General features: G+C 44.1%; 1 protein-coding gene across 2 annotated transcripts in view; it reads left to right on the top strand.

Moving 5' to 3' along the window:
• PGBD5 (piggyBac transposable element derived 5) overlaps positions 1 to 26,661 on the top strand; it is a 118,533-nt gene that overhangs the window by 70,140 nt on the left and 21,732 nt on the right. The window contains exons 5-7 of one of the 2 annotated variants that reach the window (XM_024213816.2): positions 1,459 to 1,656; positions 9,959 to 10,064; positions 13,457 to 13,576. In XM_024213816.2, the coding sequence (XP_024069584.1) occupies positions 1,459 to 1,656; positions 9,959 to 10,064; positions 13,457 to 13,576 (424 nt within the window). Of the gene's footprint in view, positions 1 to 1,458; positions 1,657 to 9,958; positions 10,065 to 13,456; positions 18,081 to 26,661 lie in introns of those variants that run through there. The other variant, XM_024213815.3, reaches the window with a different exon arrangement.

Genomic DNA, 26,661 nt, shown 5'->3' with positions numbered 1-26,661 from the left:
TTGATTATTTTGTATTACCATAGCACCTAGGAGCTCTAGTGAAGGACCAGGACCCCACTGCACTAGGTGCTGTACAAACAGAAACCCCCCCACAAAAGACTGTTCCCGCGCCAAAGAGCGTACAGAATACCAGAAGGACAAAGGCAGAAGAGCCGCATAGTATGTAACAGCCTCTATTCCCCCTTGATCAAGTGGTTTGATTTTTAATATTCTTTATTTGCTGAAGGATGATAGTTCGATAAGTAGATTTTAGACTCTAAAATTTAGGTCAGTGTTCTCAGTTGACAGACCTATTTTGTTTTACCTGAAATAGCAGCTTTGGGCTGCTGTAGTTTAAGTGGAATACACAAACTTAAGTGGATCAGTCTAAGTATAATATACACACAGATGTGTGCGCTCCGATTCCCTTCATGTAGTCAAAACAAAGCCTAGACGGTTGGTGAGGAGATTTGGATTTAAGATTTCCTGGATTTTGTAAAGCTCACATCAGGACGAGGACATTGCTTCGCAGTATAGAGTATCTCACTACTGAAAGATTTGACTCTTGGCCAAAACTGGATTTGATCCTTTAATCCAGTTGATCAGCTGTTTGATTTGGGGATTTCTTTGACTAAATTTCCTATGCAGAGTATCTCTCTTCTGATAGCAAGAAATTCTATTACTATATGCTCTTTAAATTAATCAGATGAATGGAAGTTTTAACAATCTGATTTTTCTTATCACATACACATACTCAACACAAGCCAGGCACTGTCATTATTAATGTGTGTTAAATGATTTGGTTATTCTGACATGGCTGCATTGATTGCTAGAGTGAGACGTGTCTGGGTTTCACAACATATGAATTTACTCATTGGTCCGTTTGTCATAGTTGAAGGAGGGTAGAATTGATGAGCGTTGAGAAGATTGTATTGCGAGGAAATTGTAGGCTGAGTTGTCATCTGCTAGCACCAAAAGCTGTCAGCCATAGGCACTAGGATTAAAAGCACCATGGGGGTCATTTCAGACAACTTAAGGAGGCCATAGCCTTTTTTCCAATTTATCAGCGTAGTTAAACATGGAAGAGAGTACATCCTCCACTACTTTGTCGAGTCTAATGCTAAATGCCCAAAGCAATGTGGCCTCCTCCCTGGGAGTAAATTTCACAACCTAATAGATTTCATTGTTGGGAAGTTCAGCTACTCAGCCTATATTATACCTGTTTATCATATTAAATCACCTGGAGAACTGGCTCTCTGGACTTGTGTATTGAATGCATTTCTTCCTGGAGCCTGAAAAGAGAGAGTGGTCCTGGATACCACAGAGAAATCCTCGGCCATTGGCCAACCTATGTATCTACTGGCTTAGTTTTAGGACCAGTTCTTCCTCCGGTCAAATAGGTCAGACAGCCCCACTGTCATTTATGCCTAAACCTATAGGATGGTTTGCTGATGGGAATTTATTCTCTTTCATGTGCAGAGATTTATTGCTGCGGATTGCTGAGTTCCAGGAAAAGTGACTGCACAGGCCTACCTCCATCAATGCTGCATAACCCAGATGCTCCTCAGTCCAGAGGGCAGTACAGAATAAAGATGAAGGGAAACATGTCCCTGATCTGCTGGTATAACAAAGGGCATTTTCGTTTTCTCACTAATGCCTATTCTCCAGTTCAACAAGGTGAGCAGTCAGCAGTATCGCTACCTGTATTGTGACCATGTTTTTCAAAATAGGTGACAAGACAAGATAGGACACTTAGGAAGTTGGATAACCCCAGACAAGAAGCTTGATAATTATCCTAGATAAACCGTAGCATTAATGATAATTTCCATTGCGTTTGCTCTTGTCCATAAGGTACTAGTTAATCTACATTAGCAGTGGCTAAAAGTGTTCTTTCTGCAACGGATGTCTTTTGTGCATAAAGGTTAAAAAAGGCTTACTAATGCTACCAGCTAACAGTTACTCTTTTAGCTGGCACAGTAGAGAGCTGTTCCTTTTTGGTGTTATACATATCCCAGCTGACCTGTGGTGGTGCAGAGAGTTGTAATGGAGGTTAAAATCCTATATGTAACAAGGTGTCTCATGAGATAATTGCATGATAAGTCTTTGTAAAGAGGAACTCCTAAATGCATAAAATATTTTGGACCAATAAGAACCATACTGAGTATAAAACTCAGTGACCAGATTCTACAATTAGTTTCTCCTATGGATTTAAAACCCATTCATCAGATACAAATGGCTTTTGGCAAGAGCCTTCCCATTGCATACTAAACTGATTGTGCAGCTGCTGAAAAGAAAACCAGAACAGCCAAAAATATATTTGGGAGTAGTTTAGATTGTGAATAGTTTCTTAAAGACTCAGCTGAAATTGATCTTACTATGAGAGGGTTTTGTTTTTTTAAGGGACTCAAAGATTTTTAGGCATAATGTAAGTTTTGAAAAAAATATTTACAAAACCCAACATGAAAGGACATTTTTAAAGAGTAGTTTGTCCATTTAAAATCTCTTTAGTTCTATTGTCCAAAGTGAGTAAAATACAAAAATCAAATTATAGTTGAAAGACTGTTACGTATTTACAAATTTAAGGTGCTACTGCTTACAAAGGTAACTTGGTGCTTAAACCACATTCTCAAAAATGTATACAGAATTTAAGGAATTCAGGTGCCAGTCATAGAAGTGAAGTGTTGCATAGCCACACACATGACTAAATCTCACGGGAATTGAGGGGTCATTTATCAGAACTCACCACACATCCTAACCTTTATACGATGAGCTAGGGAACTGGACACTACTTGGAATGCTATTATATGTCACAAGAGAACATTGATTTAACTAAAAAGAGAAGCAGATAACTTGAAAGGGTTGGTGTCACAGGGCCTGATTCTAAAAACACATGAGAAAAGTTGCATATGAGTAGTTCGATTGAAACCCATGGAATTAAATAAAGTTACTGTATGTTTGCAGAATCAGACACCAACAGTACAGAATTAGAGCCTTTCTAATAAGACCTTAAATTTTAAATTGAATTAAGTTCAACAAGCTAATTTATGGTCATTATGTTGTTTGCTTGTTGCATGTTAGCAAGTTTGGACAATGCAACTGGAGTAATTAAACCAAAGTCAAGTCAATGAGCGTCACCGGGTTCTCATACACTAGCACAAAGCTGCTTTCTTTGGCTACAATTACTAAAAACAAACAAGTTTCAGAAAAGAAAAAATGTATTTGTTTGTAAAGGTGGTGGTGACTATTAAGCTTTACAAACAAAACAAACTGGTTGAATATCCCTTTAACAGAAGCAGAGCAGACACAGAACAAATTTTACACATGGGTGTGAAAATCTGCACCCATCTCAGCGTAGTCACACACTGGTATGTAGATAAGGCCAGAACCTCAGCTGGTATAAACTCATGTAGTTCCATTTACAGAACAGGATCATGGTTTACAAAGTTTAGCCTGTATGGTATGCAAAATCTTTGAAGTACATGTTTACTAACATGCTTCACAGGGATTCTTGATAAAGAACATTAAACAAATTGTTTTCTCTTAATCTGCTACTATGTGAGATATAGGCTAGGGAGAAAAGATAAAGGCTTCAGTTGAGATTTGAGAAAGGAGGGAGATTTAGTGAGACTGGTAGAGGGCCAGATTGCCAGGTGGTGTAAATTGGAATCTCTCCATTGAAGTGAATGTAGCGATGCCAGTTTATGCCAACTAAGGCTCTGGCCCAAGAAGTCTCTTTCCAATGTCCGGGGCACAGAAGAGAAGTCTTTCACACACACTGTGGCGAGACTGTAATAAAGCCAGTGTTGAGCACATGGATTGAGTGGGGAAGGAAGGAGGGGGGGAGAGACGTCAGTGATGTAGACTGGAATAAGCAAATGGAAGGGAGTTTTGAAACTGGAGCCTGAGATGAGTGGGGGGCCAGTGGAAATAGTTTGAGAATGGAGCCATGTTGTCACAGCTTTTTGCGTGTAAAAGTGGGCAGCAGCTTACTGCACCCAGGGGGACTTGAGAAGGAAGTTGCTATAGTGAGGACAAGAGCAAGTTGAGGCATGGATGAGGATTTCAGCAAAGGTGGAGGCAACAAGTAATGACCTAGTTACTTACTTTACATAAAATAAAAACAGAGAAAGGGAATCTCACCTGTGTCCTGACTACAAACCCCATTCAAGTCTGGGGAGAGGCATGGCAGAGAAGTGCTCTTCTCAAAACCAATCTATGAATCCCATTTTTAGATGTAGCGTGTGACTTATGAAAGTTTTAGACCAGTTTGTCATAATACATGCTCATGATTGCTCAAGACTGAAAGCCTTTTGTTTACAGTACTGCACAAATAAGTAACTTGCGTATTCTGCTATCAGACGTGTTGTCTCCACATTAAGAAACAAAACAAAATTCTGTTTCCTTAAATAAGTAGTTTGATGGGAGAAGTTTAAAAATTTACTGTCTGTATTATGGTCATGCCTTGGGGCTCCAGTGTGCTAGGTACTGCACAGTCAGTACTAAACAGTCCCAGCTCTGGAGAGCATACAACCTAAATAGACCAGACGGACAAACGGTGGGGGAAAGGGATAGAACACAAAACAGAGTGATGGGGTGCAAATGGCATGTTAGTGCCACAATTTTTGTGTGGGGAGAGGTGGTGATTATGGGTGTAACTTTGGGTGGGGTTTAAGTATTTTGGGAGTTAACTAAACAGAGAGATAGGTGAAGAGAGGAGTCATTGAAGGGAGGGGGAAGGGGCAGGGGAGATGAAATTGAGGAACGTGGAAGGCAAATGGAGTGAGGCTGAGGTGACCACTAGATGATGGGAGTAGGCAGGAGATGTTGGGGCAAACAACCAATCAGTGCAGGGCAGAGAACAACCAGCGGCAAAACTGTGGAAGTAGCCCGCTAGTATCATCAATCCAGCACTCACTGTGAAGCTCCTTTTAACAGTTTCTCCTGCTGTCTTGAGTCTTTGGCTGGCTCCCTCTTTGCAGTGTCTTCCCTTCTTTCCCAAATGCTACACAAATGGGAGTGGGCAGAGGAGGAAAAAGTCACTGCATGGGTACTAGTGTCCCCAAAATAGGCTCTTCCCTGCACAGCTCTGGGCCCAGAGGGTACTGTGGGGAGGAGCAGCCCTGGCTGGTTAAGTTAAATTAGTTCTCTGAAAAACATTTAACTCATAAAAGGGCCAGAACCTGAAAGTCTGGAGGAAAGCCAAATAATTTATTATAAAACAAACTGACTTCAGCAATTTACACCAGTTGAAGATTTTGGCCCTAAACTTCCAAATGCCCTTTATGAGAATTCACTGATGGGTCTGGTGGGGAAAAGTGTTGTAGTAGAATTATGCTTCAGACCTTTTAAACTATGGAAATTCAGGTCTATGCATTTCCTTACATCACAGGACTTTGAGGATTTGTTAGATGGATATCTGTACAGCACTTTGAACCTGCAGTGCTCTGTTCACCCCTATTGGTGCACACACCCCAATAACAGCCCCTGCACACTACGGAAGATGCAAGCTGCTCCTAGTATTACCAACCCACTGTTCAAAAATCATGAGTCAGGGATTGGCTAAAAGTCATGATTTAAAAAAAAAAAAAAACCCAACGTTTTGGGTGGTTTTATTTGCCTTGTGGTGGCTGAGCTTTAGCATGCGATTGGGTCACATTTTCAAGCTTTTCTGTCACCATGGCTCACTTTCCCCCCCCCTTTCCAATAAAAGCTGAGATTCTCACAATCACATGATGCCAGGAGCTGGAGCGTTAAGGGAAAACCACCACACACACACACACACACACATATAAGCGTTGTGATTAAAAAAAAACAAAACAAAAGATTTCCCAAGAGTTGGCAGCCCGGCCCACCTCTCTCCACAACCCAGGAAAGAACAAGCAGTGTTTGCAGCATAGTACTTCTCTGGGAGCTCCACCGGGGAAGGGCTACATAGGAGCCCTGTTAGCAAAGACACCTTAGGGGGGTCTGCTGAATGAGCACATCATCTGTGTATCCTGGCCATGCCACCTCTCAGCCAGTGCTATCTGCTGGGGCACTGTTGACCAGAGGGGCTCCCAGGGTAGTGCCAAAGTTTTGAGCAATTTGTGCCACCCCAACCTCCTTCTGGGGAACCTTGCTGGGCCCCCTCCTACCAATGGCTTGAATCAAGCCTGTGAAGTGCTATAAGATAAACCTATCCACATTCCAGAAATCGAAACACTTTAACAGTCTATAATGGAAAATAAGAAGGAGTACATGGTGCCTATGTAGCTGTAATCACACATTTTTAGTGAAAGTGAATGGTGGAAGGCGAATCAAAGGAAGTTCTAGAAGCCAAAAAAGTCACCAAAAACACCTGCACTAAACAGATCTTGTACTTTCCAACCTACTAGGGGAAAGACATGGAAAGACAGCCTTGTCTTCATACAGTCAACCAGATCTTTCAGGACAATTCCAGCAAAGAAAATAAAAAACACCCTTACTGGGCATGTTGAGGGCAATAAGAAATATTGGTTTTGTTAGCTTTAAGGGTCCCCCCCCCCCCATGTTCTGGTTACACCTATTATGCATCATGCTCAACTCTATCATCATTTGGGACTCATTAAAATCTGTCACACAAAGGCTTTAACTAAATAGTCATATGGATCAGTCATAAATGACACTTAGTATGTGCTGCGAGTCTTAGATTCAAAACAGGGCCTGCCAAGTAGGGTGTCATAGGGGGCATGTCAGAGATAATGGAGGGAACTGTACTTCTAGCCAAAGGAATTTAATTCTCAAGCTTGTAATCAAAACATGAGTAACAATTTTGGTCTGGGTGTCTTATGAAGTAATTTAATGGTTTAGAAGATTCAGGAAAGACCAGAGAGCCAGGAGGAGTCTGGGATCTCGTCCAAACTGAGACAGTGACTAAAAGTGGGACCAAGCACAAGGCACCTTAAGCCTTTGTGTCTCAGTAACTTCAGCCAAGCTGAGCTGCCTTCCAGCAGGAAGGATGATAGTGCCTGGCAGACAGTGAAGAACAGGGTTCCACTGTGCGAGGCACCGTACAGAATGAGGGAGACAGTCCCTGCTTCAAAGAGTTTACAGTTTAAATACACCAGACAGGCAGTCAAAGCCTAAGGGAAAAGACTAGAACATACCTGCAGAGGGAACAGAGTGATGGTTTGCAAACAGCAGGTTAGTGCCATAGTTTCCCCCCCAAGGCATGATTCATAGATTCCAAGACCAGAAGGGACCATTGTGATCATCCAGTCTGACTTCCTGTATAGCACAGGCCAGAGAACTCCCCCCTTCCCCCCAATCATTCCTAGAGGAGAGCTTTTAGAAAAACATCCATCTTGATTTAAAAGTGGATCCTTGGGAGGGTATTTTGGGGGAGGGTGGTGGTGGGGGGTTTAGTTAGAAGGGGATACGTTTAAACAGGAAGACAAAAGCAGAGAAGACGGAGAGGGCAGAGGCAAGGTGATGTGAGGGTGACGTGACTGGGAGGGAGGGAGATGGAACAAATAGCCAGTCACACGGGCTAGACCGGCCAGAGTGAAAACTGCAAAAAGCTGCCTGATGACATCAGTCCCCTGGAGTCGCTGGGGTTATGTCTACGCAGCCCACAGCAGTGAGCCTCCCAGCCCAGAGTGACCGTGCTAGTGAAGCTCATGTTAGCACTGTAAAAATAGCTGTGTAGATTGTGCTTGGAAGTTGCGGTTCAGGCTTTGAAGCCCCACCTCCCAGGTGGGTACCCTACCCAAAGGGCTAGAGAGTCATTCCTTCCTTCACACCTAGGCTCGCTCTCGCTGGCCCAATGACTATTTAAGTATTTATCCGGAGTGGAACAGTCACTGGGCCAGAGAGAGAACACAAGAGGGGGAATGGTTGTGTAGTCTAGTGGTTAAGGCATCCACCTGGGAGGCAGGAGACCATAGGCCCAGTCCCCTCACTGTAATCATTGTTTCATTATTTAGTCACAGTGAAACAGCTTTAACAGGATGAGATTGGGGGAGCCCCATGTCCGAATAGGCCAGTGGTTAAGAAATGCTCCTGAGAGGCGGGAAACCCCTGTTCAAAGCCTCTCTCCTCCTCTGGCAGGGAGTGGGGAATTGAACCTGGGTTTTCTCACATCTCTGCTCTAACCATTGGGCTAAAAATTATGAGGTAGGTGGGGACACTACCACCACTGGGCGTGGAGGGAGGCAGGCGCCTACTTCATTCTCACAAGAAATTACTTAGGTACCTACTCCACCTGACTTGAGGTGGCTGGTTACTATTCATGGATCCCTAAGCAGAGCTAGGCATCTCCCCACAGTCCAGATATAGGCCCCTAGCTCAAAGAAAGGGGCGGGGATTCACCCCCAGCCCTCTTATTGGCATCTCCCCTTAGCTAGCTTAGGCTGCACCCCACCTAGCATGCTGGCTTTTGTGGATCACATTCTTAGGTGCCTAGGCTCCCTATGTAATGAATGGGGAGAGATAGGTGCCTACCTCAGCTTTGCGGAGCAGGGCCGCCCAGAGGATTCAGGGGGCCTGGGGCAAAGCAATTTTAGGGGCCCCTTCCATAAAAAAAAGTTGCAATACTATAGAATACTATATTCTCGTGGGGGCCCCTGTGGGGCCCAGGGCCTGGGGCAAATTGCCCCTCTTGCCCCCCCGTTGTGGAGTATGGTGGCGTTCCTGTGATTTTTTTCTAGGTGCCCAGAAGTTAGGCGCCATGATGCTGAGGATTGCAACACCCTAGTCCCTCCGTGGATCCCATCCTAAATGTATATGAAGGAAATACCAGACTCCATATCAGATTTCCGCTCCAAACAGGAAAATGACTTTCAAGGCCCCCCCAAACCTGCTGCTGCCTGGCAAAGTCTGTTGCTGCTCAGCAAAGGGGCAATACATGTGTCAGTTTCCCTGTTTGAAGCAGAGCTCAGTGACGCGGAGTCCAGTATTTTGTTAGTATGGTTTATTTACAAAATGTGCACAAGTCCCATTTCCTTGGGCACAGGATGGTAACAGAGCACAGACAAGTGCCTCCTGCATAAACTTCATACGAGACATCTGGAAATTAATTACAAATGCTTCTCTGACTCTTCAGCCCATCACACCAGGCAGGCCTGGACTGGACTTCTAACCAAGTGCCCCATGAACCTTTCCCTTCTCCAGACCACTAGTCTCATCAATTTCCTTGCAAGAATGAGAGAGATCTGGATACAAATGCAGTCGCAAAGACAGTGTGGAGGCAGTACAGCTGGGAAGAGGGGAAGTGTCTCACCCCAAGGATGAATCATGGTGAGGCAGGTGGTATCTGCAGCATATAACACCAGCCTAAGACAGTTTGCAGCCATATCTGGCACCAGCTGTTTTGCTCGCAGTGCTCCCTGTAGACCCCACTGCCTTAAGGCTTACAACTGCAACAGAGGTGATTATCACATCCCATGGTAACCATTGCTCTTCAGTACCTGCTGGTGTCACAGTCCATGAAGAAGGGCTAGGCAAACAGTACACACCAGAATCCAAACCCACAGCATTCTGTCCCAGTGAATCAAAGCTGAACTTTTGCAAGTTCAGATTTAGCATCTCAGCAAGATAATGGTGCATCAAGAAGCAAACGTCACCACATGAAGTCTGACCAACAAGTGCCTCACCATGAAGGGCCCCTAGCTCAAGCTCGGGAAAGAGTTCAAGTTTGTGTTTTGACCATTTTTTTTTTAAACCAATCACTCTTGTATCTCCCACACAGCTCCTTTGGCATACACATTACTAGCAAAGTCTATGATACAATCTTCCAGGTGCCAGTTGGACTGAGAAGAGGGGTGGGGGAAGGAAAGCAAATTCAAGATCAACAAGGTTTATTTTTGGCATAGAAGTTCTAATGATTAATGGAGTCTTGCTGGCACACTAACTGATCTCAAATCCCCTTTTCAGAAAGTGTATTGTAGTTGGTAACACTGATGCTAACACAACAGTTAAGATTCAATAGCTGTGTTTTGTTTTGTTTTTTTAATTGATGCAGGAGTTATAATTAAGAGAAAAAGTGGCGAGATCCCATGCCCGTTGGCAGTAGAAGCTTTTGCTGCTCATCTTAGCTATATCTGCAAATATGACGACAAATACAGCAAGTAAGTGGGTGGGATGGCAAGTGGGTGAATCCTGTGTTACTGGAACATTTGAACCTTTCTTGGTTTTTGAGGGGACACTAGGAGCATGCTCCTGCCCTCATTAAATTCAATGGCAAAACGCTCATTGACATCAAAGCAAGTGGAATCAGGCTCTATATCTTTGCACGATTTTCCTAAGGGAGGCAAGCCGCAGTGCTGACCGTTATCTTGGGAATTTGTGTAGGAGTTAGATATGAACAAACAGTTCTGGTTAAATTCAGAACATCCTTCCTCCCCCCTTCACATCTTGCATAATTCAGCAAAGCTGGACCAGATCCAAAACACTGTGATACTCCTGTCTGTCCATTCTTCAGCCAAAACACCATGAGAATTGCATCCTTGGAGTATTTAAATGGCATAGCTAGAGAGCAGTTTGAGAGAAGAACCAAGGTGGTGGTGGATCCGCATTAGGTTTAGGGCCAAACCAGCATGTCTGGTGAAGACACTCAATGCCCACGGGAGAAAGCTCTCCTGTATGTATAATAAAACCACCTCTGCAAGCAGCAGAAGTTATGTCGGTGGGAGACACACTAGCGCTTAGGTCAGTGTAACTTGTGTTGCCCAGTGGGTGGAATATTCACACCCCTGAGCGATATAAGTGGTAGCATAGACATAGCCTAAGACTACCAGGAGTTTCTACTGCCTTCCAATACACTGTCAGTCACCAGCTTCGCCATGTTATTATCCAGCTATTCCCAGGCACCAGGAATTAGTTACAGCAGCTTTGATCCAAGTCATAACTACAAGAGCAAGAGAGATTCTGTTTCTTTGCTATAGCTGCCTTCTCTATGTGGTCTACCCTTAGTGAGCGTCAGCTGCAGGACTCTCCATAATTAGCACTTTCCCTGGAGCTGGGCAGGTCCTTTCACAGATTCTTAATTCCCTCCTTGCCCTGTCTGGGGCTGTTTTTGTATCCTTGATTTTTAAGGAATATTCTTTGCTTAAAAGGTCATTAAAAAACCCCTGTTCCTTACCTGTGCTACTAACAGCACCTCAATCAGCTGTACACAAGCTTTCTTGCCAGGGACAAGTAGCTGTCTTCCTGTGGGTTAGCAAAATTATGGTTTTGCCCCAATAATCCTCATGGCAAGGGTACAGGAGTAGGTTTTGTGCCTCACTTGGCAAATTTACATAACCGTTTTGCTAAGGCTGCATGACTAAGTGAGACTTCCTTAAAAATAAACTTTTCACCATTTAGGCAGTTTGCTTAGTGCTTTTTGCTCAGCTTGGATGATGATCTTCTGGTTCTACACTGGATCACGGGTGTATTTGGGCAGATGGCATTCAGTGAAGCCGAGTTATGGCAGCCATTTTATGAGCTATATTTTATTATGTCTGTACATGGGATGGGATCCATGAAAGGCGTTAGGTGCTTAAGTCGCAGGTTGAGCTGCTTAAGTCCCAGTCTTGGGTCCACTGCAATCCACAAAACTTCCACTGAACCGTGTAGATGCCTAAACTCACTTGGTGTCTAAATTTCTGCCTCTGGGCATGCAGGACGGTACCTCCCTCTAGGCATCTGCCTAAGCCCTAGAGTAAGTCACAAACCAGGGAAAGACAAGCATTCCTCACGTGACTTAGATGGCTGGACCTGATCCAATAGGTGGCCTCTGAGCACATATGCTGGATTGGGTCCCGTTCAAAATCCGGCCCAAAAAAAGAGGCAGTGAGCTTGTAACTTTTAATCTAGTAGTTAGAGCATGGACCTGGGATATCGGAGCCCCAGGTTCAATTCCCTCCTCTGCCTGAGGCTTAGCACACCCCCCTGCCATTGGCATCTCCCAATGTCTAGCTTAGGCCACTCCGCACCTAGCATGCTGGCTTTGTGGGTCACATTCTTAGGCACCGGTCTCTCCCCATTCCTTGTATAGGGAGCCTAGGCACCTAACTCAGTTTTGTGGATCACAGTGTTGTTCCACGGATTTTCTAGGTGCCCAGAAGTTAGATGCCATAGTGTTCAATGTTGCAATACCCAAGTCCCTTTGTGGAGCTCACCCCTAATCCCTGTATACTACCACCAGCCAAGCATTAGGTCTCAGTAATATAAGGGTTAAGGAAACTGTTCTGCACAAAGACAATGGGCAAGGTGACTGAATGGGCCCTCCCCCATCTCTAAGGTCTGTTGCTTCCAAATACACATGCAGTTTCTCACTAGGCAGGAAGTCAGTAAAATGTGCCATTTTTAAAACAAAGGAACTGGGTTCTGGATAAATTCAAATTGCATCATGGTTTGGTCCAACACATAAAAAGAATGCTTACTGCGCCCATACGCTTTCCCCAGGCTCCCAGCAGCTTGTGCTTTTGCTGTTTTAGCTGGTGGACCTGAAGGTGCTGAACCTGAAGCGGTTTTGAAAACTGTAACCAGAACATGGCTCTTAGAGCATTAAACACTTTCTCTGGGAGTTAGTACAGCAGGTACTGAGGTGCTTAATTCCCATTGATTTCAATGGGAATTTGGCACCTAAATACCTTTGAGGAGCTGGACCAAATGCTGAGTACTGTAAGGGTAAGAGCTGCCTGCTGAGCACTATTTGGGGAACTTGTTTGGGAGAGAGAGAGGCAAACGCATCTATTGCCATATTGTATGTTACTGCAATAGTGGACTCCATTTGGGGCATCTCATTGCCAGAAAGATATTGAGCAACTAGAGGAAATTGAGAGAAGAGAAATTAATGTCCAGTTAATCCCTCTGTCCCAATGATAATAGGAATTGGCAAGGCAATGAATAATGGGGCAGGAGTCTAAGTTTACAAGTATATGAAGGATGTGAACATCAGAGAGTATGATTCTTTGGGGTGGTACAAAGGGATGAACTAGGATTGATGGGCTGAAGTTAACTATGGGGAAATTTAGGCTAAATCTCAGGAAAAGTTTTCCTGACAGCGAGATATATTTGGCTACAGCATAGGTTGCCAAGGGAAGTGGTGGAAGCTCCACCACTTGGCACACTGAAAACTGGGTGGAGACCGAAGGTACTGAAGTGACCAATCCTGCACTGCTAGGTGACCAAAACAGGCCTTTTCCATCATGCATTTTTGCCCAGATGATGTGATCTATTGGCAACCCTGGAGCTAGAACTTTCTGATGAGGGCAGAAGAATGCAAGACACAGACAACCGAACATTGCACCAAAAAGGGAGAACTAGAGACTCTCTCATAACTTTACTGGAACAAAGTTATCAAACATATTGTTGTACATGTCCCTTAAGACAGTAACAATGAACAGCTGGCGTATCGTCCCAATGAGAGCTCCTGGGCCTGCACAACCTCTGGGGTCACTTTTCTTGCCTCCCAGCAGGACACACATAGAAGGGTTTGAATGTTGATTATCTTTTTCCTCTCCCCCTTTCATAGGTATTTCATTTCTCATAAACCAAACAAGACCTGGCAACAAGTGTTCTGGTTTACCATCAGCATTGCCATAAACAATGCCTACATCCTCTACAAAATGTCAGATGCCTATCACGTGAAAAGGTACAGCCGGGCACAGTTTGGTGAGAGACTTATAAAGGAGCTGCTGGGCTTGGAGGACACCTCACCTTCTCATTGATGCATTATTCCTTGTGGCTTAGGTATGGGGTGGAGGGGGAGCAGAAGAGGAGACCAGCGCTCTGGAATGTCAAAGCAGGGAACTCATGACATCACCAATGCCGCTCCCTATAGGAAAAGGACAGTGATGCCAGTAGAGGGGTGGAGACTTTGTTAAAAGTAGCAGCTGGCTGTTGAATGTCCTACAGAGAGAGCCACAGGAAAAGTCAACACACAACTGCATCTGTGAATGCTCTGTGGGTACCTGTCCATCCAAAAAGATTTAAGTTAGTAGCCATTTGTCTGCCATATCTGTTGAACAGGGTCATCTTGTAAGGCTTCCATAGGGCTTACCACGAGCTTGCCACAAAGGGATGTAGCTCAGTGGTCCTAGGTGGGCATTACCAAAACTCTGCCTTGTCTGGAGTTCTTTAACTGTGGGACAAGCAATGTTGTGTCATGGATAACAATGCCTGACACCTTGTAAGGAATCATGACATGGTTAAAGAGAAACAACATAGATTTATATGTTCTTCACAAGTATATTGACAGATTGACCTGTAACAGGCAAAGACAACAAAGACAGAGTAACAGTTAAGAACTTTTTTTTTTTTATTAGTGTAAGGCAATCAGATTGCAGTATAGGAATAAAACGTTTAGGGGGAAATTAAACATCTTGGAGAACCTTAAAATAAAAGTCCGAGTGAAATTTTAAAAGTCATGGGGAAAGCTGAATTGATGCACATAGTTTAACAAATAAATGAGGTAATACTGCCTGCCACCATAGCTTCAATATTGCTGGTGTGTAGGTGAGAAATCTCAGAGTGTAACAACTAACAACTATATTTTCTTTGATTTCAGTTGTAGCTTCAGGTTCTTCTAAGTGTTGCTTAAGATCTACCTTAATGGACTTGTTTTACTTAAATTTCTATGGATGTTTTTCATTTTCCCACTTTTTTTAAAAAATATCAAGACAGATAGATATTCTTCATCTTAGATCTTCATTTCCTATTAACACACATTTGGCAAGCAAAAATAGTTCACCGATAGCAGTGCGTTTTGCGTTTTCACGGTTGGGTGTTCTGTAGGAATCCTTCTTAGAATTTGAGATGCGTCACAGTAGCTGTACTTTTGCAAATTATATGTTTAGAAAAATAGTGTGTCATTGTAAAAAACTGTTCAGGTGCAACCAAATGTTGACATCACTGAAGCAGAACAAAACCCAAATGCTTTCCTTGTTCTGAGTGACTCTCTGGAAGCTAGAACCATTAAGAATTAGTGCAGCCTAGTGCCACTGGCCAGTATTGACAAGACTCGTTGGCTGAATGTTTTTAACACAATACCGAGTTCACTGCCACCAGGACGCTTCAGTGGGGAAAGCAAAAGGGGAGAGAGGTCTGATAGCAGGGGGCAAAAACCCAGCGCTGGAGTAAAATACCTAATACTACGCCGTAGTTGGCAGAAATAGATCAATAGAGTGCTAATAAATACCACTTATCTCAAAGACCATATATTCAAATAAGCTGCCTAAAGCGCGTCACTGAAATCCATTTTCAGAGGTGCTCAGAACCCACCACTCTCAACCTGTGAAAATCAAGCCCCTCATTGTAATGCCTGACTTTAGCCAACCACCTTTGAAAAATATTGGCCTAAACTATCACAAAGATTAGATGACATGCTCATTGTGCCCTGTAACTTCAAAATTTTGCCAAAATGTATTCTGAAGAGTTGGTGCTAGTTACATAGCTAGAATTACCAAGAAAAGAACATTGGGATGAGATCTGGTTGGAACTTTCATAAACAGACAGCTTCCCCACAGCAACCGCCTGATCAGAGCAACCTTCCTTCCTTTGTCTGCAGTGCAAGAACATTGCTGAGAAAGGATGAGCCCAATCCTCCAACATGCTGAGTATCTCTCGTAAGGGTCTGAGTTCCCCAACTCTCACTGATATCAATGGTAGCTAAGGGCTTTCCTCACCTCACAGGAGGTCCTTAGCATTTTATAGTAGTAAGCCCCAGACCTGTTCTCTCAGCACTTGGCCCTAACATAGGGTCTGATGCAAAACCATTTTGCAGTCTTTTCAGTGACGTCAGTGGATCAGGCCCATCTACTACAGCAACTGCTTTTTAAAAAAAATAAATAGTTTGAAAATAGTTTCCCACTGGTTTGTTCTGCTCACCATACAGATTGCGTGAGCTAAAATTTTACCAGGTCCTAGTTTTACCTCAGGGATTGGCTCCTGAGTAGTTCTCCCTTGTTTTGGTGTTGACAGGCCGATTACACAGTGACTGGCTGATTATTATTATTATAGGGAAGATGCTTTTTCCCCCCTCCTGCGCAAAGGAGAAAAACTGAGACAGAAACAAAGTATTGCTTTGCAATGAGTTTTGGCCCCCCACCCCCTCCCCCAAGCGTCTCCTACAACCTTGAACTGGCTTCCTTAAGATGCCTAGAAATTCAATAAAAGAACAAGCAAAAACACCACACAACCCACCCCACCCTATATAAAATGACTCAAAACTGGGTTTCACAGCCTACAAGCAAAATTCACCAAAGTAAAACTTAGCCTGTGCCAATAAAATGACTGTGATCCACTATATCTTTCCTATTATATTTATCTGGAAGGAGGAAGGATGGGGGATATTGTGGGGTTTGGTTTTGTTGTTGTTGTTAAAAAGCATCTCACAATTTCTCTTTAAATATTACAAAAACCTTTTCTTGGTTAAAACAATTTAGTGTCGACATCAGTTCAGACCTCAGTCTTTAGTCATTCCCTTGCTGTATTAGATTTTGCGATTTCCCCCACCCGACCACAGAAATACATGGCTGTTCCTTAGTTTCAGAAGTCAATAAAAGCAAAGGGCTAAGTGTCAGAGGATTGCAAGAACACTGTTGATGACAACCTTGTATGAGCATGGATGCCAATGACAATGCGTAAACATGGTTTGTGTGATGGCTTGTACCATCAGATTGGATATGGTTAAGTATCCTCAAGCCATTCTGGGTAAAGACCTTAAAGCTCAGCATTAATTAAAAACTGAGGGAAATGCCAACTACCTGAGATCAGCTTCTCTCTACCTCTGAGAAAGGGGACATTGAAAGTGGAGCAGATGGGGGGAGGGAAAGTTGTCCCCCTTCTGTTAAATTTGTTTTCATTCAGTATACAATTCCTAGCATTGGCAATTCTTTGTTCACCGCAGCATGCAGACTGCTTCAAAGAATTAAAGTGAGACAGTGTGATATGCAGACAACATTCTATGCACAACACCTCTTCCAAGGAGTTTTCATGTTCTGTCGAGACATGTATTTGAAAAAAGGTTCATTACGGTGTGAAACATTTATATAACGTTCACTGAAGCTAAAGCCAGTGTCAAATAGTGTTGTATTATAATTTGCTCCACCGTGGAAAACTATTGCAAGGGCTCCCTGGAACTCTGACCCTGTAGCTTTTTATCTTAGCCCATTTGTGCACTTGAAAAGAAAGGGAATGATTTAAAGAGACATCTCTCCTGTTTCCCTTTTTGCTCAGTAGTTCTGGCTACGTTCTCTCTAAGCATCTCTCTTATCCCTGCCTCTATTTCTTTTTCATTAACAGATATTTTAAGAACCCAGATTTCTCAGTGTCACTAAATAATTGATTCAGCGATATCATTTTTGGTTTCTTATACATCTCACAAAGAAAAGAGACATTTCTCTGTTTCCACAGTTACACAAAGGGCACTGAATCAGAACCAGCATTTTCATTCCTGACCTCCAGCAACCCTTACTTTGTTCCTTTTATAACAGAGGTTTGTTCTTCTAACAGCTACCTAATGGGTGCTTTCTTGAGTTGGCAGGTAATGAGGCCTCTGTTAGGACAATTCTATGCTTCCTTTAAGTATATGTCACGTCAGGAGCTGATTTTAGTGGTGGTTTCGGGAATACACTGCACTGTAATAACATTTTGCACTTCTATAATGTCTTCCATCTAAGGATCTTGAAGTGCTTTAGAATATGAACATTAATTAGCCCCTCACTATATCCCTGTGAAGGGGGCAGGAAGTATCAACATTCCTCGTTTACAAATGGGGAAACGGGCACAGAGAGGGTAAGTGATTTACCTAAGGTCACTCCAGAAAGTCTGTGGTAGAGCTGGGAAGTAGACTTGATTCTCCCAACTCCCAGTCCTTAGGACTGCGTGTGATTTTTTAGAAATTTATAGTTTTTATTCATAGGCCCAGAAGTCAAACTAGATGTATTTTTCTATACTAGAAAAATAAATGAAAGGAACTTAAGACCAGCCTTCCCCTCTGGAGTAGAGACAACATGTCTCAGTCACCTCACTAATTTCATTTCTCACAATGCATTGTGAGCCTCCGCCAAAGCCCACTGCAGTCACTGGAAAGATTCCCATTGAATTCAGTGAGCTTTAGACGAGACCTATGGACTTGACTGGGGGAGCCCAGAGCAGGGAGACAGAGAGAGGGTCTGTAATTCAGAAAACAACGTACAATGTAGTGCAACCCAGCCAGTAAGAGAAACAGTTACTAACAATTATCTCTAGTAAAAAATAAAAAGTCTAGGTTAAATAGATCTCCCATCCTTCTCTGCTATGGAATTCCCATGGAGCCAAACGCTCATCTAAGTCTGAGCTCCAAAGAGAGAGCCAACAACATTTACAGAGCAAAGCAGCTTTGTTGTAGCTTAAAATATGTATATATTTGGCCTGCCTTTGAATAGGGATCTTTGCAAATATCCTTCTATCATCTGCTCAAATGTAATCGTATTTACAGTTCTTCTTACTACGTTTCTCCTTGTCTAGGTTACGATGTAAGGTTACCCTCAACCCCCTCTGTTTTTTGTTCAATGGCTCATTAAAATCTAGAGATGGAAAGGCCCTGTTAGATCATCTAGTCCGGGGTGGCCAACCCGTGGCTCTGGAGCCACATGTGGTTCCTTGTATAGGCACAGACTCCAGGGCTGAAGCTACAGGCGCCAACTTTCCAATGTGCTGGGGTGGGGGGGGGGGTGCTCACTGCTCAACCCTTGGCTCTGCCACAAGCCCTACCCCCACTCCACCCCATCCCCTCCCCTGAGCCTACCATGCCCTCGTTCCTCCCCCCGAGCCTCCTGAAAGAGCTGATTGGGAGGGAGGGGGAGGCGCTGATCGGCGGGGCTGCTGGTGGGTGGGAGGCGCTGGGCGCTGATGGGGGGCTGCTGACGTATTACTATGGCTCTTTGGCAATGTACATTGGCAAATTCTGGCTCCTTCTCAGGCTCAGGTTGGCCACCCCTGATTTAGTCCTTGGGGAACAGTGCAGAATTGGTGCGCTTTAGCTGATCTAATTTTAAAGTGTTCCTGTCAGTCAGGTTTCCTCCACGTTGCTTGGGAAACTGGTCTGTATGCTAACAGAGCTCTCTTTAGAAGCTTTTCCTGATAAGAAAATAAACAGACTTTTCTTAATTTCAGCTGTTCTATGCCCTTGGATCACATTAAATCATCCTACTAGTTCTTGGTCTACACCTCTCTAAGCAGTAGTTCATTCTGGAAGGCAAGAGGTCAGACAGAGTTGACCATCTAATGTTTTTATTATATTACTTTGCAAATGATACCATTTTACTTTGATATTTTAATTTTTTTTTTTTTTTTGGCAAAGACTGTACCTATTGCAGTCACTGGAAAGCCCCAACAGTGCTTCCCAAGACAGAGATATCAGAGGTATCACATCCACCAGTGCACTTTTTGAGGCAATATTTTTCATAAATGTGACTGCTGCCAGATGGGACCTTGTCATAGTCTGTTGTACCCCCATTCAGTCCTCAGCAGCTCTACTGAAACTATCATAAGATCAAAAAGGTAATATATCAATAGCACTCTTATGGAGTAATAACTGCTTGTATTAGATGTCAAGGTGGTTCATACAATGTGTAGTGTCAAAACGTCACAATGTAAACATCACTCTGCAGAAGTACTCATTTAGTGTTACTGCAAACATGGCCCTTTGTTAAGAAGTATGGGATTGGGATGGACAACCTGATTGTAGAGGTAAGAAATTTAACTCCTGGAGCTTGCTGGTCTAAAGGGGGACATGGTAACTGGTGAAGGGAACAAGGAATGGGAGAGATCAGTGTTGGGGTTCCAAGCTTCCTTGATTAGCAGGTGGTGGAAGGATGCCTAGTGACATTCAAACCCGCGCCATGTCCTGGCCATGGCAGGTGCTCTAGGAGCCACACTCAGACCTACAAGGACAGCGGGACAGATGAGCCCAGTGAGAGGCCGGGGGCAGATGAAGAACGGAGTATTCCAAGACCACGTAACTATCTAACTCTTGAGTGAGGAAAGGGGGCTCAGAGGTTCAACATTTCTGCTGCATCTATCTCCACATATGAGAGTGTTCAGACTCCTCCTGGACAAACAGTTTTACACAGAGCATTTTGTCCTGCGTTCACTGGTCTCAAAGGGCAAAGAACAAAAAGCTCAAGACAGTCAAGTTGGAGCCCAGTCACACTAGGGTCATCTATCCCAAATCCCAACCCACTTGCTGTCAAAGTAACTGTGGTATTGTCCTCCAATTAATCGGTGTCCAAGTATGTGCAAAAAGTGACTAATGAAGAGCTCGCACCTCACCACAACACTGAGGAAAGTTACTTATTTGATGGGAAACGAGTTGCAGGTGACTTGATTATTCAATTGGAATTAATTTTACAACTTGGTTTAGTTATTCTTGGGTCATACTCTCCAATTTACCAGCTAACTTTGAATCTGGTAGGGGGAATACAGAGGTAAAAATACATTAGTAGAGTGAGAAGAAATGTTGGCTATTAAAGGGGGGAAAAAAGGCACACTAAAAGTGTTAGGCCCAACTCATCACCTGTCGTAGGGCTACTGATGTCAATGATGGAGTTACATCTGGCATGAATCTGGCTCCCTGTATGGGGAAATCATCAATAGAATCCAGAAATAGTGATGCGAGAAGTAATACGAGCAGCACATTGCTGCATTTGGAAGAGATCAGATGACAGGATTAGAGGCCGGGAGTGCAGAGAGATCCCAGCTGTTCAGCTCCAATACCTGCCCTTCTGTTTTATGTTGTGGCCTTTTCCCAACCCCCTTATCATCCCCATATTTAAATAGAAAAGCCAGGGTTTCATATCTTTGACACAGCCAGGCATCCAGCTGCTCTAGCTACAGCGAAGCCATCGGGTGGCACTCGATGTCTCTGTTTGGACTAGAAAGGCAGATTGGCCATAGGTCTCAGAGTCACAACACCACTGAGTGTCTTAGGATAGTTTGAAGAGGAGAGTTAAGAGTAACAACATTGTAGTAATGGGAACAATAGAGATTCTTCAAGGGAGTCCTACAAGCTATAATTCCTTATTGGTATGTTTTTTTAACCTGTGCAACTTACATTCCATCAAATGAAATGACTGTACAGAACACAAGGATAGTCCATAGTTCTGTAAGTGCAATTGATACACCACTGTTGTCAGGCTGTGCTCACAAACGATTGCATTTTAGTTGCAAACTTCCATTTTCTTCCCAAAACTAGAGTTCTATTGAAACTGTAAAGACCGTTGATTAAACGTACAGCGTGGTTTGTTCTCTCTTTGGTTTGAAACTTCTCAGAGCAATTTTATAATAGACACATCTTTCAGACAATGTGTGTGGGGCCCCTATGCATGGTAAGGCCCACAGCTACATCTCTCAGTGTGGCGGGAAACTATTTTTGTGACAATGGTTTTTGTTCTACACAAAGGCACGCTTGCAATAAGTTTTTACAAATTTTGTACACCATGAGCTAAATTCTGAGTTCCAAAATGTGAAGTGTGGCAACAACAACAACAAAATGGATTTATAGTATCACTGAAATCTTGTCATGTGATTTTATTTCTTCAACAAAGTTTGTTTACAATCAGCAACTTTGAAATACAGTCAAAATATTACTGGCTGCCTCTTTGTGCCTCATTCTTTAATGGTGTTGGGGGAGGGAGGGAGAGAACAGTTGGTAGCATTTCCTGTCTCCTATTTGAAAGTGGATCAACAGAATCCCACCAGCCGTACTCCGTGCTCTCACTTTAAAATGATTATGACCCAAAGCCTGACATCCTTATTCAGTCTTTGCTCAGGCAGAACTCACTGAACTCCAGGGGATCTTTACCTGAGAAAGAACTGAGTAACAGAGGGCCTACTCATTCCTTAGAGGCCTACACACAGATCACACCTCTCCTCCATGGGAAGGGGACTTGGCTGTCTCCACAGCCTCATTTTCCAGCTCTCCCAAGGACTTTCTCTGACATCGAAGGACCTGAGAAGGAAACAAGTGAACAGAGGGACTCACATTGTCTCCTCACAGCCCCCAAAGATTTTTTTCATTGAAAAATAGTAGCCCATCAGTATTATCATTGATCACCAGCTACTGGGACTTCCCTTTAAGAGGAGCACCAAGGGCAACCACTGACTGCATGAGCCCGGTGTCAGCATGGCTTCGGGTACCAGAAAGCTGGGAGTATGGAAGCTCTGTGCCCCTGGTGCTTCCTAACAGACAGCCCAAGTATCCCATTGCCTGGGAGCCACAGGATGTGCAGGCCAGCTCCACACCCCGTCCCACAAAGAGTGGAAACCCTGCTTCTCCCCCAGTGCAGGAGACAACTCAGGAAGAAAAATACATGGAGATTAGGCTGTGGACAAGGGCCAAATCCTGAGCTCCTACATCTATATGGAATTCTAATCCATGAAGGACAATTTTCTTTTGTCTGCATACTCCCGATTGCCTTACTACGGTACAGAAGGTTTGTCCCATACAAAGTACAGCAACAGGCTGCGATTCATCCCTCAAAGCTTATGTAATGTCACTAGCTCCCCACCTCTCGCTTGTTGGGCTGATGTGAAGGTTCATGCCTCTCTGTGAGGTCACTAGCTGAGCTGTAAAGCTGGTCAGAATTCCACACACCCCCACCCACCCCCCCTTGGGAAAATTCAACAAAAAATTGGAAAAGTTGAATTTTCATCAAAGTTTTCCACAGAAATTTGACTTCTTGGGGCATTGTTGGGGGGGGGGGGGGGCTGGTGAACAGCAAAATCTTCTAGCTGAGAACTGAAAATTTAAATTAGGAAATGCCATCATGGTGCCTCATGCCCCCATTCTCCTCTATAGGACAGGCTCTCTGGCTAGACTATTTTTCACATGATGCATTAAAGTTTCTCCTCTTGCTGAGCCACCATGGTGAATTATGGGAGCTCCTGGCAAAGACACTTCATGAGGGATGTAGTCCAGCAGGGGAACATGCCCCATAGAGAAGAATGATGCCATGAGACACCTAAACTACAGATCCCATGAGGCACCATTTCTGCATCAAAAAAGTGTTTGGTTTTTAGGTATTTTAATAGCAAAAACAAAGTCAACATTTTCTACAGAAGTTAGACACTTTTCATGAAAATGTGTGTTTAATCAGAAGCCCAATTTCCTTCAAAAAACCAGTCTTTTCAACCAGCCCTACACCACACCTTTAACATGCTGAGGGAAAACCAAAGTCACAGGCCATTGTGAGGTTACTGGCTCAGCACCCCTAAATTGTTGGGCTATGAAGGTGTCAGAGGCCTATGCTTTGATATCAGCCAAACACCTCCTGGTCACAGGATTCAGGTCAACATACAGGTCATTAGATTAACACTTCTAACTAGCTGTTATGATGGCCAGGGACATGTCTCTGAGGTCTAAAGGAGACAGTGTGGGTCTGTTCACTCAACCACCCACCAGAAATGGATCCTTGTTCCTCCTTTAACACCTAGTGCCTTCTGGCTGCACCGCACACAGTGGCTTTTACAATGGATGGCTGAGACAGAACTCACCTTTTGGAGTAGAAAATTGTAGGGCCATTTAATGTGCTAGAGGGGGAATAGCCATTAGCTGCAGTGGTAGCATAGCCATTTTCTTCTGGGCCAGTCAATCTTGGTTGCTATTATCTCACATACTTGAGCAGCTCCAGGAACAGGAATCATTTCTCCAGAATTCCCTTGCTTACATTTTGCCATCATGATCGGAGAACTCTCCAAGCAGCCATAATGCTTCCCTCTCCTCTGTTCCCCACATACCTTTTGCCAGTGACATCAGCCAAAGACGCATGTAATATTCTGCATCATCAGAGATGGAAGAAGCAATGGAAATAATCTTTAAAATGCTAATTGAATAAAGTGAGGAATTTAATTTGGGAAATTATGGAGTCCAGAATCTGATTAACACTGAAACCCAGACGCATGCACAACCTCAGCACTGTCATTTAAACAATGCCATCCACTTATATCAGACCAGGGGTCTGCGCTAAACTCAATCTCCCATGAAATTTACCTTGAGAGAATTTTCAATTAATTTCCACAATTTAACATTTTGATTAAACTAAATTTAAGATTCCCATTTGCATTGCTTTCCAACTTGATCCTCTTCTACTTTCTCATCTAGAGAGAGGGTCAGGAGTGGGGGGAGATGTCAAGGCACAGATACTGCAGAGAAAATATCCCTAAATATTAAAAAGACTCGGGTACTTCTAAGTCACCTTTTATCCTAGGTTCTCACAGCACATGACATACATTAATGACTTAAGCCTCATAAAACCCTTGTTAGGCAGGAAATCTTATCTTCATTTGTACAGATTAGAAATGTGAAAGCAAGACCCAAATCCTCAAAAGGTATTTAGGTTCCTAATTTCCATTGATCTAGTTAGGAGCCGAAATACCTTTGAGGAACTGGGCCTAAATTATTTGCCCAAGATTTCACAGTTGAGTTGTTGGAGAAGCCAGGAGGAGTATCAAGATTTCCTGGCTGCTAGTCCTGGCTTCCATTCCATGTTGTTCAACAGGGCCGTACCTTGGGAATATGGATTGATATATAAGTAATGACAAATTACAAGAGCTATGTGTTGTTTAAAATCATATGGCTGGAATGAAAGGCAGAAGACATGGACGACTGAGTATGATGAACTAGGCTGACCACTTTTGGAGATGGGGATTTAGTTGTGAATTGAAGTTACACATGAAGTAAGATTTGAGGCCATGATTTTCAAAAGGTGAATCATGATGGCAAGTGTCTCAGTTTTGAGGGGATATTTTAAAGACATTTTACTTTCAGAGTGCAGGTGCTCAACACTTTCTAAAAATCAGGCCTCAAGGCTCCTAGCGGCCATGGTTTGTATCATGAAAATCATGGCATGATAATCTCTGCTTAGGAGAGGCCTGTATTCCAACCCCAAAGGGCACTGCAGATCCACAACAGAAGCACTGGCAGAATTTGGGGGTGGCTGGCAATTTCAGACTGTTGACTCCCATACTGAGAGTGGATTCTGGGTCATCTGGGTGAAGCACAGGAACCCTGGTCAGCAGACCAGAAGGCACTTTGCCAGGAACACTTTCACCTGTCTCCATTCCACCCAGGAGTTTTCTTCTGTTTCCGACCTGTTGCCTGGGCTTCTCGGAGACATTACAGGTGGGAGTGGAGACATTCTCCCCAGAGAATGGAGTGAAGCGCGAGCATTCACTTTCCTGTTCGGCTGCTTTGCATCATTCCTGCAGCTCTTAAGGTTTGGTAGAAACGAAAAGGAGATGGTGAGATGGCATCAGCAGCCTGTTAGCTCTAAGACCAGGCCTCTGGGATGTCTCTGACTCTGGATATATAACTCACTGGATGCCCAGGCCTGTGTGGAGTCTTTGCTACAAGCTACCTCCTTGTTACAGGGCTGATGTCTAAGCACAGGTCACCATGAGCCAACTGCCACACCCACCTTTGCCCTGACGAGACAAGAAGCATGAAATCCTTGGTGAGCAACAATGTTTCTGCCCCCATTTCAACTAGGCAACATCTTGCTTGTTTGCATAGCAAACATGGTAAGTGGCTTGCTGCACACACCCAAGCTACGGGGCTTGCTGAGGCGCTCCAAGGGTCCATAGCTTTATGAGGTCATTAGTGGAAAATGAAACAAGTCACTATTGTAAACCCCTGGTAGAACACATTGCTCAATGCCGGGCATGCACACGCTGAGGGAAACATAAGAAAACAATAACATGTATCCAGACATACTAAATGCACATCCAGCTAGTCACCACGCTTTGCCTTAAAAAACTACAGAAATAAAATAAAGTGAATCTGAATGATCTGGGCAGAAGTCAATCTAGAGTCTTCCAACTGTTAGGTGCATATCCAGAATGGCCCTACATAACGTGTTCCCCCCACTCAATCTCTGGTCAAATTTCCCACCACGCCATCTCCTCCATTTGTTCTTTGCAGTCTTTTGCCTTACTGTTCCCTTCATCCTTACTCTTTGCTTTCAACCTTCTCATGCTGCCTGCTCAGTCTAGGGCAGCATCCTGAACTTTTCTCCTCCACACACACCCCCTCTCCAAATCCTTCCTTACCATTCCATTCTTCCAGCAATCCTCCCTACCTTACCATTCATAACCCCACCATCCAATTTACCTCACCACTTGTCCAGAATTGGTTTTACGTGTGTGTCTGGGCCAGCTAGGAAGGTTGGTTTCCCTGTCCCAGAGTGCTGTTGCTCCCACTGGTTACAGAAAATTGCTAGAGAGCCCTGTTTTCCCCTACTCCTGGCCCCTCTAGTATTCAGGACTCAACTGTGGCCTCCCACAAGTGCGTATACTGACATAGGAGGTCAGTGATGGGGCTAGCATGTGAACAAAGGGGCTGTGTGCAGGGAGGTGGGTAGTTCAGGGTGCAGGCAGGGGGTAGCTAGGGGCTCTGCGCAGGGAGGGAGGTAGTTCAGGCTGCAGGGAGAGGGGTAGCTAGGGGCCATGTGCAGGCAGGGGGTAGCTCAGGGTGCAGGGAAAAGGGTAGCTAGGGGCTGTATGCAGGGAGGGGGGTAGTTCAGGGTGCAGGCAGGGGGTAGCTAGGGGCTGTGTGCAGGGAGGGAGGTAGTTCAGGCTGCAGGGAGAAGGGTAGCTAGGGGCTGTGCGCAGGCAGGGAGCAGCTCAAGTTGCAGGGAAAGGGGGTAGCTAGGGGCTGCGTGCTGGGACCCCTGTGCAGTCACTGCTCCCTGAGGGCTC

The sequence above is a fragment of the Terrapene carolina genome, unplaced genomic scaffold (genome assembly GCF_002925995.2).
Source record: "Terrapene carolina triunguis isolate 2854851 unplaced genomic scaffold, T_m_triunguis-2.0 Scaffold85, whole genome shotgun sequence".
In the NCBI taxonomy this organism is placed as follows: Eukaryota; Metazoa; Chordata; order Testudines; family Emydidae; genus Terrapene; species Terrapene triunguis.
Note: the sequence above shows the minus strand (reverse complement) of the source record. Positions and strands in the feature narration are given on the sequence as shown.